Source organism: Apiospora hydei (assembly GCF_038363865.1).
Source record: "Apiospora hydei strain CBS 114990 chromosome Unknown utg000008l_segment0_segment0, whole genome shotgun sequence".
Taxonomy (NCBI): domain Eukaryota; kingdom Fungi; phylum Ascomycota; class Sordariomycetes; order Amphisphaeriales; family Apiosporaceae; genus Apiospora; species Apiospora hydei.
Genome location: NW_027117367.1, coordinates 2675481 through 2690333, shown reverse-complemented (window position 1 = coordinate 2690333; position 14853 = coordinate 2675481). Strand labels below are relative to the sequence as shown.

At 53.5% G+C, this 14853-nt stretch overlaps 2 protein-coding genes across 2 annotated transcripts; both read right to left on the bottom strand.

Annotated features, from left to right (window-relative positions):
- Positions 1-1038: 1038 nt before the first annotated feature.
- On the bottom strand, positions 1039-6559 carry PG997_011408 (uncharacterized protein; the record flags this gene model as incomplete). Its single annotated transcript, XM_066815723.1, has 3 exons — positions 1039-1100; positions 1159-2905; positions 2960-6559. The coding sequence occupies 3 exons, from the start codon at positions 6557-6559 to the stop codon at positions 1039-1041; spliced, it is 5409 nt and encodes a 1802-aa protein (XP_066665013.1).
- Positions 6560-10581: 4022 nt separating this feature from the next.
- PG997_011407 (ifrd domain protein) lies at positions 10582-11952 on the bottom strand (the record flags this gene model as incomplete). Its single annotated transcript, XM_066815722.1, has 1 exon — positions 10582-11952. One exon carries the CDS (start codon positions 11950-11952, stop codon positions 10582-10584), a length of 1371 nt encoding a protein of 456 aa, XP_066665012.1.
- Positions 11953-14853: the final 2901 nt, after the last annotated feature.

Here is a 14853-nt window from a genome sequence, read left to right as displayed (position 1 = left end):
GGGAACAAGCTTGCTCGAATGGTTGAAGTGTGTAATCTTGAAATCAACATCTGTAGTTGCAGGACCGCACTGTCAAACGGCACATCGGATATGCAGTATCGTTGTCGGGTGTAAGGGAGTGGGACACCATGTCTGGCAGAGTTCTGGATCGCGAAGGCAGGTCACATCAAGTCGCATGGGCTACAAGTAAAGACCAAAAATATCGGAGAGGATCACAACTTTCACATATAACACCCGCCTAATTGAAGGCGGTGTGGCTCTCTCGAGTATGTCTACCTATACACAATCGTCGTCACATCGTCCAAGCCCCTCCCTTCATCTTTGAAAATCAAACCCCCTTCGTCGTCAATCGCATTAAAAAATCGCAGCCATTCCAGGATATCCGCCCTCTGGGTATGATACTGCCCAACTTCCCCTTCGTTACGCTCTCCTCAAATCGCTCGTTCCCATAACCCAGATTCATAAAAGATTCCTCATATCGTCATCATGCATCATGAATCCACCGGTAGTAAGAAGGATGAATTGAAGAGAAGAGAAGCCAAAGAAAAGAAGAAACCAATTAAGACAATTAAAAGCAATGAAGCTTGCCAGATGAAATCAAAACGCCGTTCTCCTCGCGACTCGGCGCAGACAGGAGCCTGATGATCGTCGCGATCCCCTGTCCCCCTATCTTTTCCATGTTTCGCAGAAACTCCAAATTGGTATATGTATCGTGTCGCAAAGCAAATCGCCATGTTTTATGCAGATTTCTCAACTCGTTCGTGTGCGTCTCGTCCCCTTCTGCAACCGCCACTGCCGAGTCCGTGAAGACCCATCGGGCCCTATACGCCCTGTAGGTGTAAATGACACGCTCATATACAATCGAAATGCAATGGCAATCGTGGTCGTGGATCGAATCGCCAGTCTATACGGATGATTCGTTATCGTTATATTAGGTGAAACAGGTTGCTCTCATCTGGAGCCACCCGGAGACCGAAAGTCGACTTGAAAGGGCGAGCCACTAGGCATGACCACATCCAGTATACGAGTACGTCTCTCCTAGAAAGTCTCGGATTCTTGGCTCATGGCCGTATCGCGGCCGGTGACTGTACCAAAAGTGTCTGTTTACAAGTTAGTGGTTTGGATCTTGCAGGTTTTGAAGGGTGGATTATTGCTTACCTCTCTTTCGTCTCCGATCATCGCGGGCACCACTATCCCCAAGAGGGGATCGGAGGCTCCGGCGGTCTCCATCGTCGCTGCCGAGACCCCTAGTCGGCGTCATCGCTCTGGGTCCGCTGGGTCGTCTTGCGGGTGCGCCACTGCTGAGAGCGCCGCTGAGGTTTCGGTTCTCCATCCTTGGGCTGGTAGAGTGATAGCTCTCAGTCCGAGCATGTTGGGTGCCGGTCATTGTGCCATATCCACTTTCCACGGAGTGATAAGGGAGGGGGCTAGGCTGCTTCTTCTGAAGCTTGTTGACGCGATCGTTGCGCGGCGGTGTGGAAGTGTCGAGAGGCTCCTTCGGGGGTCGAGGTGGCCCTTGGGGAGCAGGTGATGACGAGTAGGCGTTGCGGTACTCGTCAACAGCGCTTTGGTCGCTGTACCGGTTGGACTGTTGACCCGGGAAGCGGTTCAAGCTCGTAGCCGAACCGGCCCAATCAGCACTACGAGGGCTCATCGGGGTATCGTAGTTGATGGCAGAGGACTCGAGAGCCGTGCGGAAGCGCTCAGTCTGTCCAGGTCGTGGCTGGGGATGCTGGAGGTTCACACTGTTACGGTGTGCCTTGTACTTGGGATCCTCTGGAGTAGAGTAGGTGTTAGGCATGGGTGGGTCCTCAAGTTGGTACCGGGGTGTTCCCGGATCGGCCGCAAGGTTCTGCTCAGAGAAACCCGAGTGCAGCTTATCGCCGTTGTAGGGATCAGCCGGCTCATACACTTCGTAGTTTAGCTCAGAGCCAGACCGCGACGGAGGTTGTCGCAGGAACTCCTCAATGTCGTTCTTGTTGGACCGAGAGTTACCACTGTTGCGGTTGAAGACTTTTCCAATGCTGGAAGTAGTGGTCTCTGACCAACGGGAGATCTTGGGAAGGAAGCTGGAGGAACCCTTGGACTTGTGCTTCTTGCTATTGTCAGTAGGCGTGTTCTCGTTGCTGAAACTCGTGTGGTTCTCGGGGGCCTGAGGCGGCGTTCCAAGAGGGACAGATCCGGCACGAGCAGGCCCGACGGCTGGCGACATAAGCAGGTCAGGGTTGGAATAATTGTCGGCGACAGTGACTTGGGGCTGGTTGTATTCTTCCTCGGGGCCTTCGTGCACCGTGCTGATCCTGTGGTCCGAGAACTTTCGCTCGTATCCCATCCTTCCGGGCTGTCCACGCGATTGAATGGAGAATTGGCCTGACTGGCTGGCGTGGCTTGCAGTAGATGTACCAGCATTGCCTTCGGGTTCATAGCCGCGATCCTGCTCATACTGCATCTCAGGCTGCATGTTCTCCAGGGACTGGTTGCGGGTGCTCATAGCAGCCAGCGTCCCGGGGCCTCCGGTCTGTTGCTTGAGGACGTCCACCTCGGTGAGCAGGTGCATCAGCATATCCTCGATGCGACCGAGGTCGTTGTTGCCCTTGGAGCTAAGACCCTTGAGAGCTCGGCGGAAAAGGCCGCGCTTCTTAGCAGGCATGTCGTCGATGGTGCCCGCCTGCGAGCCTCCTTGGAGGGATCTGGAAGCGCTACCAGGAAGAGGCCTTGGCCCACCCAGGTGTCTTTGCACAGTCTTCTCCGTGTTGTCCTTGACTTCATTGATGATCTGGTCTTCAGTATCGGCAAGGGCTCGCTTGACGTCTCGGAAGGATGTGTGCATTTCCTTGATAACTTGGCAGACGGTCTCAATCATCTCTCGGTCTCTGGCACTTCGCTGCGCATCGCGAACCATGAGCTGTAAGAACGTTAGTGAACTCTACCCATAGGTTGATATACTTGCAAAACTTACGTGTTCCATCAATGCAATTACGTCCTTGGACTCGATCCTATCAATGCCCGTGCCGGTTGCAGCGTCGTAGAAAGGCGAGCCCATGCCTTGAGACATGCCACTAAGGTGTCTTTGGTGCTTGGGGTTCGTCGTGTAGAAGGGATCGTCATTGTTGCCGCCCATGCCGGGCTGGTCCTGGAACTCCACGCCCTTGCCCTTGATAGCTTGCATATCTCGAGTCTCGTTGGGCGCAGTCTCGTATCCCTCGTCGCCTTGGGGCATACCAGGACTGCCTGTGTTGAAAACGCCACGGTATCCGTCGTGATCGAAGCCAGAATCACCAAGCATGTTATCTTCAAAACCAGGAAGATTGGCGATGGGACTGGTACCCTCGTACGGGTTGGTAACCAGAGTATCCCGCTTTCGATCGCCGGAAGTTCGCTGCCATTCGTCATCCTGATCTTGGCTCTGTTCACGGCTGTGGGTCGATGCCATACCAGCTGCTGCGGCCATAGCAGCAGCAGCAGCAGCTTCCGTTATGCCCAGACCATTGCCGTTTGCTTGTTGACCGTTAGCTCCGTTAGCTTTAGGCGTCATAGATCGTTCGTTTCCGTAGTCGAAGGTCTTTTCCTGGGTGGGAGTACTATCGCCTCCCCATTGCTGCTCTTTCCCGTATTGAGCATTGTTGAGAGGTTCCTGGACCAAAGACGGGCTCTGGTGTTCCATGAAGTAGCCAATCTCCGGGAGAGGGTCGTTCGCATTTGGCAGGCCACTAGCCTCCATCTTTGGGTGATCGTAGTCTTCCGACAGGCGGTCCACGCTGTGACGTGGCGTTGCATTTGGTCTGTACCCATCCTTTGCTCGCTCCTTGAAAGACCGGTTTCGCTGCACACCCTCACCTTCAAAAGCAGCAGGCGAAGAGTTTCCTTCGTTCTTGGCCTTCGCTGCAGCCGCGGCCCTGCCGAGGGCTGCGCTCGTGATGGCGGCTTCTGAGGGAGACGGAGAGTGTCGGTAGCTCGGGCGGGGCACCTTGCGTCCGTACTCATCCAAGTCGTACTCTTCAAAGTCGCGTGAAGACTTAGACCGAGAATGCTTCGAGGGAGCGGGCGACTGGCTGGCCTTCTCAAACATCTCCCTTCGGCTCTCGAAAGAGCTCTTGGCTGGGGTGGAAGCCGCCGACACACGTGCCAAATCTCTGCCATCATAGGAGACTTGCGAGTCGCGATATTCCTGACCACCGCTCAAAACCGACGGGTCGAGAACAGATCCGTCGACCAGCGACGCTACGGCAGACTCGGTGCCAATTGGTTGGTGGACGATTTGGGGGTTGGCGCCCACACCGCGGACGGCTTGTCCCGAAGTGATCCTATCCAGCTCGCTGTCGTCCGTGTATTGGGTATCCCTGTAATAACCTGAACTGCGCAGGTCACTCTCCGCGTCATCAAAGTCACGGTTCAACAAGTTGCGATCCGACTTATCCGGCGAAGAAACCTCGCTGTTGGTGACTCTGGAGTCTCGGCGATGGTGAAGGTCGCTGCCTCCATCAGTATAACCGGAAACACTCTGGATGGGGCTCAACCCGCGACGTTCCTGCTGATAAGGCACATATCGAAGAGGCGGCGGCACGTCTTGTTGATAGTAGCCTGACACGCTTGGATCGAACATGCCGGGCTCACTTAACTGACTATCTTCAAACTCGTCGTCATATTCGTCATGGCCATAATTCTGACTCAAGTCGCTTTCGGTTAGCACCTGGTCTTCGTACTCGCCAGGGCCCTTTCGCGGAAGAGCCTTCAGATCGCCGTGGGAAACATTGGCATGCGCTGCCCCGAGGCCCTGCAAGCTATGCTGTTGCTGCTGTGGCGTACGGGTGGGTGTTGGTGTGTCGTGCATTGACTCCATGGAAGCTGTTCCTCGAGCCACCTCTTGTATAGGAGTCATCTCTTCGCTCGCGGAGTGGGGCCTATCGGTGTTGGCAGAAAGAATCGATGTTCTCGTCATCTCAGATGGGTTAATCTCACTCGAGAGCGGCATTGGCGGAATGACCTCATGCTCAGTCTCCCGGTAATCTTCTGACGCCCTTCCTCGTTCTGGCGTCTTGGCTCTCCGCCGCCTTCGTTGGCGCTTATCGTCTCTTGAGCGATCATGCTCGGCGGCGGCGGCACCCGCAGCAGCTTCCGCGCCCAGCAGCGCAGCGGTTCCGAATTGATCATGACCGCGTCGTGGTGTGTCGTCCTGATCATTTATCGAGTCCAGAACGGAGATGTGCTCCACGCTGCTGTGTGGTGATAAGTCATTCCGGGCTTCTCTGCCCCTCGACTTGGTCGAATGCGTCGTGTCGGCCGATCTCCGCTTGTTGGCGGCAGATAGCTCCTCCCTCGACACCGAGGTGAGACTGGATAGAGACTCATTGTCCTTGGGTCGTCGGTTCGGGGGCTCGCGTGTGCTACGTTCCCGCTTGATAGCATCTAGCTCGGGAAGTATTAACCGCCGAATCGCGTCTTCCACTGTCTCAAGAAGCTTTGGGTTGTTGATCGACACCTTCGACGAGTTATGTGAGTCGTAGGACCTCTGACTTGGTGAGAGTTGGGAGGACAACACGCTCGAGTCGGCGGCTGAGACAACAGATTCCTTGTGGCCTTTGGACCTCCTCCGAGATGATGTTTTGCTGTCTGGGTCTGTTTCGGCGCCAGTGCTTCGTCGATAGCCACTGGAGGATCGACTGTGCCTCTTGTCAGGCCTGCTCGCCTTCTCGACGGCCCTTTCTATTATTTTCCTGTCGTCACTCGCACTGCGATTCTTGCGATTCATCTTGTCGGCGACCGCTGCAGCAGTCGCAGCCCCCAACGCGCCCATTGCCAATGGCTCAGTGCGCGACGGGCTTCTGCTACGCTCGCGCTCTTCCTTGCGGTTTGAAAGAGTCGTGCCACCCGTGCCACCCGATCCGTCGAGGAAGCTATCGGTGGGAATAGCCGAGATATCGGACATATTGGGTGGCACGTATTGAGATTGAGAGGACACCTTGCTATCGGACGCAGGAATTAAAGGACTCGATACCTTGCGATCTCTTCTACTACTGCGGACACTTGGGTTGATCTCAACTTCAATTGGATGCCGCGACACATTGGACTCTTCGGTGGCCGAGGCGTAGGAATTCATACTCCGACTGTCTTCGGGGTCTGTCATGACCTCGAGCTCACTCCTGCTGGGATTCTGGACGAGCGGTCCCTCGTCTCTGGACTTCTTCCCCATTGAAGACTTGCGTGAGCTCTTGGTCTCTGTGATCTGAATGTGACCGTTCTTTTCGCGGTTCTTGGAGGGGGTGAGGCGCACGCGGACGCTCGGCCTGCGTTTGCGACTTCTGCTGCCTCGTTCGGAGGGTTCTGGGGTCTTGCTGTGCTCGAAATACTCGATCAGCAGCGAAGTCTGGGACTTGTTGTGCTGGTGGTAGCCCCGTGTCTTGATGGTGACGGGGGTGCCGTCGTCGGGAAGAGAGAAAGAAGATTTCTCGTCGTCTGCGTGTTTGGAGAATTCAGTGGCCAGCTCAGTCGGTGAAGAGAGGACAGAGTCGGACTCGGTGGGTGCTGGCAATGGAGGAGCCGTGTTCGACTCGATACCCATTATGCTACTGGGTAGTATAGGGCGGATTGTCGGGTCCCCCTAAAAATTGACCAGGTGTGCGTGTGTGACCCTGTCTCTTTTCTTCTTGTACAAGTGTGTAATGTATGGGTTCCTGTTGTGTTTGGGACCGCTCCGTGTCCAGTTTGTTGTTTACCCGCTGGAGATTGCCCACAATGTGGAGTCGACAATCAGCGGAGCGAACTGGAAGTACTTGGCTGACGGCCGAGGTATCGCTGTGCCGATATCCAGCAACGTGCCCAGGGTTGGCGGATGGCAAAGTAATTCGGGCGTCAAAGAAGCTGCGAAAACGACATGCTTGGGTTGTGCACAAGAAGAGGTGGTGGGTGTGGGTGTGCTGCAGCCGTAGCAGGGGGGATTCAATCTCGAAGTAACGTCGAGACCCAAAAATGAGGTGGTCGGTGTAAAAGCTGCGTGAATAGTCGCTGGTTAGGTCGCTGGTCGCAAAGCCCCAGAATTTTGTTTACTTGGGGATAAAAATACATCAAATGGATACCACTTCGTGTATCTTTTTGCTTCCCTCCTTTCTATTCGGGGGACTTGGGTCAAAAAGGCCGAAAAGGAACGCAAGACAAACCGAAACAGAAGAATAAGCAATTACCTCGGATTGAATGTGATGATGATTCGACGGAGGAGGCAGGCGGGAGACGTCAGAGGAGCCTGGCCTGTTTGCTTGTCTTAGAAGCCCGAAGCTCAGCTTTCCCAGCCGCTCTATTAAAAATGGCTTGCTTGTCGGTCGTTTCGCCCCACGTGTTGCTTGATGGCTTTGTCGGTCCCCCAATAGTCTTCGTCTTGGGCAGGGCCAGTCAGTCCTGCACCGACGCAATGCTGCCTACCCGCAACAACTGCAATGCGCAACGCAATGACTCACAGCTCACGAAGGCAAGTCGAGAACAATTGGCGATGCACGACTATAACGGGTGGAGGGTGTTCGTTCGGAGGGAGGGAAAAGAGGGGAGGGGAGGCGCCACGAGTAAGTGTCGAGGTAAGGCGATGAGGAGGTAAATGAGATACGGTAGTCGCAGAGATAGGCATTACCTAGGCGCAGAGTGCCAGAGTGGGTTGGTGCAGGAGCAAGCAGGTGCAGTAGGAGTAGATACGGGGGCCCACTACTCTATGTGATTCGGCTGTGCTTGCGGAGGGGCTGATCTCTCGTCCGTCTCCTCCAAGTTCTAGGTACGGGACAGGGGCACACTACGACTCAAGCAGACAGGCTACTGCAGGGTGAAAGAATGCAGAACGAGTCTCCTCTTTCTTCCTCCTCACGAACGGATAGGATGAAATCGAAGAACGAACTTGCAGCACTTAGCCTCCGTGCCCATCGGTCCATGATCTTCTAGCTTCACTTGCCAGCAGTCAAATGGAAGAAGAAAGACCCCTCGAAGCGTTTGAAGAACGAAGAGCCTCGAGGCCTAGTTCTGGTGCATCTTGCTTGCTCAAGGTGGCGGCTGGGGTTGGGCAGCGCTCTTGGACAACGCATCAGACCAGGGTCTGCACTTGGGCCAATCTCGTGGTGAGAAGGCGTCCTGGCAGAAGCTGCGGGATGCACAAGCAGGGAGCAGCAGGTTTGGCATCTCGCATGAAGTGGGATGATTGATCAAAAACAGATGCACTCATGATTTGACTCTTCTCGCGGATTGAAATGTGATGCCGAGTCAACGGGCTCAATCGTCTAATCCGAGCGACAAGTCTGCTTGCTGTAATGTGCATTTTGCTTGCTACCTAACATATGCTCTGTATCTCCACGGTGATCATCGGCTGTACAGCCAGATACCCAAGCTAAATAAGTACGCTTGGATGCGTGGGTAGACACAGAAACTTGCCTATGCGACCTGTCCAAGTCTATCCAGATGCGAAGGGTCTCATTTTATGCAGCCCGAATCTGGACGGGGAACATCGTGAAAGAAAATGGCAGCTATTGCCTTACTACATCGTGCCTATTCACACAACGAGGAAAAAAACTCCGAAAACCTGACATCGGAACACACCCGCATTGAGAGAGAGGGGCGTTTGAATTACCCGTTCATGTCGCGGAAAGCCGTTGGTGGTTGGGTCCAGAGCTATTCCTGGTCGCTGTTGACAGAGTAACAAGCTTAGAAGCAAGAGTAGGAACGAGCCTCCTCCATCGCGAGGCCGCAGGGTGGCTCGGGCACCCAGTTTCTCAGGCAGGGTGACGACGGTCGATCAGAAGGTCGATCGCCGGGAAAACATGGTATGACGGGAGCCGATCCACCCCCTGCCATTTCTTGGGCTCCCCAGAGTCCCAAAATGACATGACGAGCCCCAGGCTGGCACCGAGCTCTGTCTGCTCTGGGCATCATCATCACGCTAGGTCGGAAGCTATGCGAAATGAGATCACGTCAAATAAGGTAGTGGTGCCACTTGAGATGGAAAGGCATTAATTAAGCACGGAAAGAGAGATGAGGAAAAGATGTCTTCCAGCCTCGCGACTAGAGGATGCCCAATCGAGAAAATAAGGTCTCACTAGTCCGTCAATTGAAACTCGGAGCTTGGAGATATCGCGTGCCAAGGCCTGCCCAATTGAGGGAGGCGAACCATCGAAACGCGCTTGGCAGCTTGCGTCCACGGCATGAAAAGAGAGAGCAGGAGAGCCCAGCAGCCCAGAGACCAGATGTGGTATAGCGACCACCGACGGACAACCAAACATGGCATGGCTAGTGGTGCGCATCCGTGTCCGGTCGCCTTGCCTTGGAGCTTGGAGAGCCGCGTCGTCGGCTCTTGTTGGTCGCATTCACCAGCTCCACAACTCTCACCGACTTCTTGAACACTGCCTATCGGCGAAAAGCTACAGCACTTGCTTTGCACATCGAGTTTGTTTCCGTATGCAGCGTGGAGGACAGGAAAAAAGTCTCGACCAAACCAAACCAAACCACAACCCCTCCTGATCAACAAGCCCCGGGAAGTTGGTAAGTCAATCTGCGACAACTCGGCACACAACATTGAACTCCAGTTCTATTCAGGGCAGGGAAGGTGGGAGGTGGAGGTGTTTGGCCGAAAATGGGCATCGTGTTACCGAGACATTTCATATGACAATTTGACAGATTTGATTCTGTCTGTGTTCGTGTGTTGCCAGTCAACCAACTTTGGGTCACGTCCACGTATTGACCTCAATAAAGAGCTGCGTTCCGAGGCCTCACAAGAGGAGACTGGCTGACTGCCTTGTGCTTCGGTGGCAATTCCATCGCGCCTCGCGTCCTTCTACGATTTGTCGTTGCGTCTAACAGTGGTTTGGTGGCAGGTGATTGTTGGGGTGTCGTAGCCGGCGTCTCCGTCACAACCATCCCACAAACCCCGCTTGGCCGATGCGATGCCGAACTGGTCTGTCGGGTTATTCCGTTGCATCACGCTTCCCGTTCCCCTTTCCCAAGCACCCTAAGGTCACGTCACTTACATATCTATTTCGAGCTACCATATATTCAAGCTGAAGATTTGTTTGTACACCCATGATAATCAACTGTAGATACACTCACTACATAACTTAACTTACCATCGCCCACATTTACTATTCATCGTCTGTTAGGACAGATGCGTGTACGTTGTGGATATTCTGTTTGGTTTTTTCCCGCGATAACCTACCACATTCTGTTTACCCTCCGTTTGGATGACAACCTCCCAGCTTCCCGAAAATTGGTAACACAACTCTGCCGGGTATGCAAGAAGGCGATGCAGCGTCCCAAAGCAAGTCGACATGGATTACTCTGACTCAACGGCTTCCGAGAAACGAAATGGTGAAATGATTGATCAATAAATATAAAATACCAAATAGGCCTCGTGTATCATGGGTTTCTTAGTATTTGCTGTAGGAGCGGATGGTAACGTCAAATACAAACAATGTAACTCATGCTTGGGATGCCATTAAGGGATCATGAGCGAACGTGAAAGGATAAATACTGCGGGGGCGTAAAGAACCGGGGTATCGCAAAATCGAAAACTGCTATATATACAGGCGAAGCGTGTCGGATCAAGGCTGTCCAGCTCTTGCATCACGCGCTGTCGAACGTTTCCTCGATTACCGGATTTGACTGCCAATGCGTGTTAAAGCCACCCCCTAGAACCTTCTTCAGGAAAGATACCCGTAGCCCGAGTGACCATGATTCGATCGGAAGCACCCTGCCGTTCTCGTCGCGGATCATATCGCGATAGCCCACCTCTTGAAAGACATCCTTCTCGTTGCCGAAGACTCTATCGCCATCTCGGTCGGACTGTCTTGCGGCCCGCCCAGCCTTGGAGTACTTCGGGCCTTTTCCAAGCTCCAAGGAGGTGAGAATGCTGGCGAATTGCTGATGGAGCTTGCGTCGGTCCTTCTTAGACACTGCTCGTGAGGATTCACCTGCTAGCTCTGAGACCCGATGGACAATCTTATGCTGGTCATATTGCAGATCGAACGGGTTGTAATCCTCGGGCGTGAAGTCCAACTTCTGGCGCCGAGCCTCTAGTCTCGCTTCCTCTTGTCGTTGATCATGCTCCTCCTCCATCTGTTCGTTGTAGGATCTCATTACCTCGAAGATGAGAGCAATGTTGGCTCCTGCCGAGACCTGTACATCAGCATCAGAGCTATCGAGCTGCTCCGTGAACGCCTCCAGGGCAGCCTCGGACTGCTGCATGAGATCCTCCACGAATGTGGCCAAAATTCCCCAGCAAACCAGAGCCGCAGTGACGACAGGGCCGTTGTCGGGAGCGTCGATGTTGGTTCCATCGCTTTCGATAATTTCCAGCAAGTAGTCCATGAGCTCCTGCATCGTAGCGTCCATGCCGCCGCCGAATACCGTAGCGACCGTCATAGCATGGATAGCCTCCACTTTTACGGCCTCTTCGTCCGAGTTCTCGCATACCTGTTTCAGGCTCGAATAGACTTCATCATAGATGCTATCTGACTCGGTTGACAGGATGGTCATGGTCAAAGCTTTCAGCCCAGCCAAGACCTCTTCCGTGTTGCGACCGCTTCGAATGCTCTTCAGTATGGCGGGGACGAGCTCGTGAAGTTGCCCTTCAATGATTGTGTTGGCAAAATGGTGCCGGCTCAAGTGCACGTAGCCAGCCAAGTACGCCTCACGACCCTTGACGCTGCTGCGCTTTCGGTCGAGGATTTCATTGATGCAGGACTTGAGCTTGTCAGTCCAGTCGGAAATGGTATCTCCATCTTCCGAGTCGACGACCGAGTTGGTCAGGCTGTCGTTGACATCGCTGTCGTCGCTTTCGGCGTCGGAGGCGTAGCGACTGGGTGCGCGAGAAGCAGGTCGGGAGCTGGCCGGGGAGGTTGTTGTAGAGCCAAAGTTGGAGTCGGGCTTGGAGCGTGCCTTTCGGGACACGGTCTTGCCAGACTCGAGCAAGATCTTCTTTCGTAAGTCTCTCATTGTGACTTGTTTCTAGTTGATTGATAGTAGGTTGTTAAGGATCCACAGGGACCAAGGTGCGTGCTCGTAAAGCTCTCAAGACTCCGGATAGGCTATAGATCTCGTCAAGTAACAAAATAGTAAGTGCAGCGTTGATGAGTGATGTTGAATGTAGATTCCATGGAGAACAGTTCTGGTGAGAATAAAAGAGCGCCCCTTTAATAATAATAACTTGCCCGATTGGATGACAAGTTGAGTGTTTTGCAAAGGTTTCTCCGAATGCTAAGTTTGAGGAAGGCGAAGATGCAAAAGCAGGAATTTGCAATGCACACCAGATTTTTTTTCTTCTGGCAAAACAGGACAATGGAAAATTAATGGGAAAGTCGGGGACGGGGTAAATGGAATTTGTAAGGGATTTCCCCAAGGCAGGTTCAGGTACTTCGGAGGCAAGACAAGCTCGGGGGTTGGCATATGTCTCTCCAACTTCTTCTTCGGCTGGGCAAAATATGCCTGAAGCCTCACTCTTTGACGCAGCTCGACATTCTGCAGTCTGCTTCCATTCTGACTTTGGCCCGAATGACGCAAACACGTCATAGTGGTGGGCTCATCATTCGAGCTTATTGAATCCACACCGTCTGCCCACTCTTGGCACTAGCAACCGCCCCGAACTGGAGGGCCTTTGAACATGGGCGCTCCACGATAAGCCCTACGAGCTACATGCCATCACGAGCAGCAAAGGCGGGGTACTCTGGCAGGCAATCCGCCACGCAGGCACGGAGGAATGACTTTACGGGCAAGATGGGCCATCATCCTCCACTTGCGACTGCGGAAGTCTATGTATGAAGCACAATATTTAGAGATTCATTGCCCAGCAGCCGAAACGCATTGTTTGACCACTCATATGATATCGCAGGTGGCAACGCCTACGCTAGGTGGCCACTCAGTACTTCGGTAACACGCCTGGATTCGATCAATGCGACTCCTGGTTTGAACCAGCCCTTTCCCTTCCCCCTTTCCTGTTCTCCTATTGCTTTGATCAGAGTCCAACCCGCCCTGCCACCCGGCTTTACAGATCATTTTCAATCAAACCAGGCTGGAGTACGTAAAAGACGGGTCAGTCAAATTTGCGGAGGTCCGCGATGGGCCTGGACTCGGGATTGTCAGGGCTGGTCAATGTGTTGGTGATCCAGGTACACCCAATGTTCAATGTTGGCTGGCACATCCCGTAGTACAGTCCGACGGGAGTCGCAGGTCTACGGGAGTCGCCTCACTCGTGCACCGCTACCGGTATTGGTCTCTTGCGATCTGGTTGCAAACCTCGAGATGAATTGTGCGTGCCCACTGCTCTGGCTTCAACTCCTAGTGCAACCGGCAATCGATGGGTATGAACATGTAAGTACGACCCAATAATGGATCAGCTAGGTATGCAGACAGCAGGCCGTCCCCAGTGGCACGTCATGGTTCGGGAAGCTTTCCTATAATTAATGATGTGTTGTTTATTCGAATCGATACATCCATTCGTTTTATGTGCGTCGGCGACGTGTGCCTGCCTCTTGTTAGGTAAGATATGGATTTCCGCATTACCACGTAGATTTGCAGTTGGTTAGGATGCAGACAACTCGAAGAAGAGGTATGTAAAATCGAGACATTCTGCTCGAATGCACCCTGGGACCCAAAGGTCCACGGGTCCCGACTGTTGAACTGCCATGCCATTACCACATGCACTGCAGCCATGAAATAAGAGATGACCCCGCCAATGTACCCCTCCCCTAGGGTGCATCCACTCTCTTTCCCACTACTGGACCCTTGCAACAGCGTGCGGGATCCAGGACCACTATCGCATGGTTGGCCTTGTAGATAAGAGCTCCCCAGTTGAACCACCTGTAAGTCCGCTGACACCAGTGAAACAAGCCCGAGAGCCTCGGATTGTTGTTCTGGTAATGCAATACCTGTTGCTGCTACAGCCACCTACATATTTGTTGGGTGCCTTGCGTTCGGAGAAGCCCTCGCACCTAGGCATCTTGGTTGAACGTGAAGCAGAATCCTGTCAGATGACTTGGGCAGTTGTTAGTTGTACAGACCGTCGAAGCCGCCCCTCTATTGAATTGAACGACTCCTTGGGGTCAGCTGTAAATGCCTAAAGTGCCCACCAAGGTTAGGTAGGTGGAGTGATGTGTACGGGAGGTGATAAGGCAGCTGCAGGCAGCTTTATCGGCGGCCAGTTCTGCCTGGACTGCCAACTACCTCCCACTACATTCTCAGAAGTGTCCTGGCCATCCCAGTTCAAACCCCACCTCTACCCCAGATACCCGCGCTAATTGGCCCTAGTTCCGACCGATTTGCTGTTGGAAAGGGCACCTGGGCGGACTGCGATTGCTGGGGCCTCTTCTGGTCAGTCAACTTGAACCTCCAAAGTCGTGACTTGGACTGCGCAACTTCCCCTCCTCCCCCTGCAAGGCAACGCCCATTTGATCGATTGTCTGGTATGATCTTGTAACTTCACTTCGACTGCTCTCCTACCTCTTCGTCCCTTCCATATCGCAACTACTTTTCTTCCCCTCCCCAAGTCTTTACGTCCCACCTCGTGCTTCACGTGTCTGTAGGTAGGCAGTAGCCGTGGTTCCTTGAGCACCTGCAGTCAGTCATCATCCCTCTCCCGGCACTTCCTGAGACGTATTGAGCAAACACCCCACCTTTCACACTTCGCGCACATCTACTTTCACTTCACCCCAGCCTTGGATGTGACAATCGCCTCTCGCACCTTGGTCCATACCCAGCCGAAGGCAAATACATTTCCATCAGATGCCATCCACGCCACAAGTCTAAGGCATCTTTCCTCTTGGATCCCGAGTCATCAGAGGACTGCTTTGAATCCTTGTCGTCCCCATAAATCGAGCAGGATTCTCGACCTACTTCGACAAA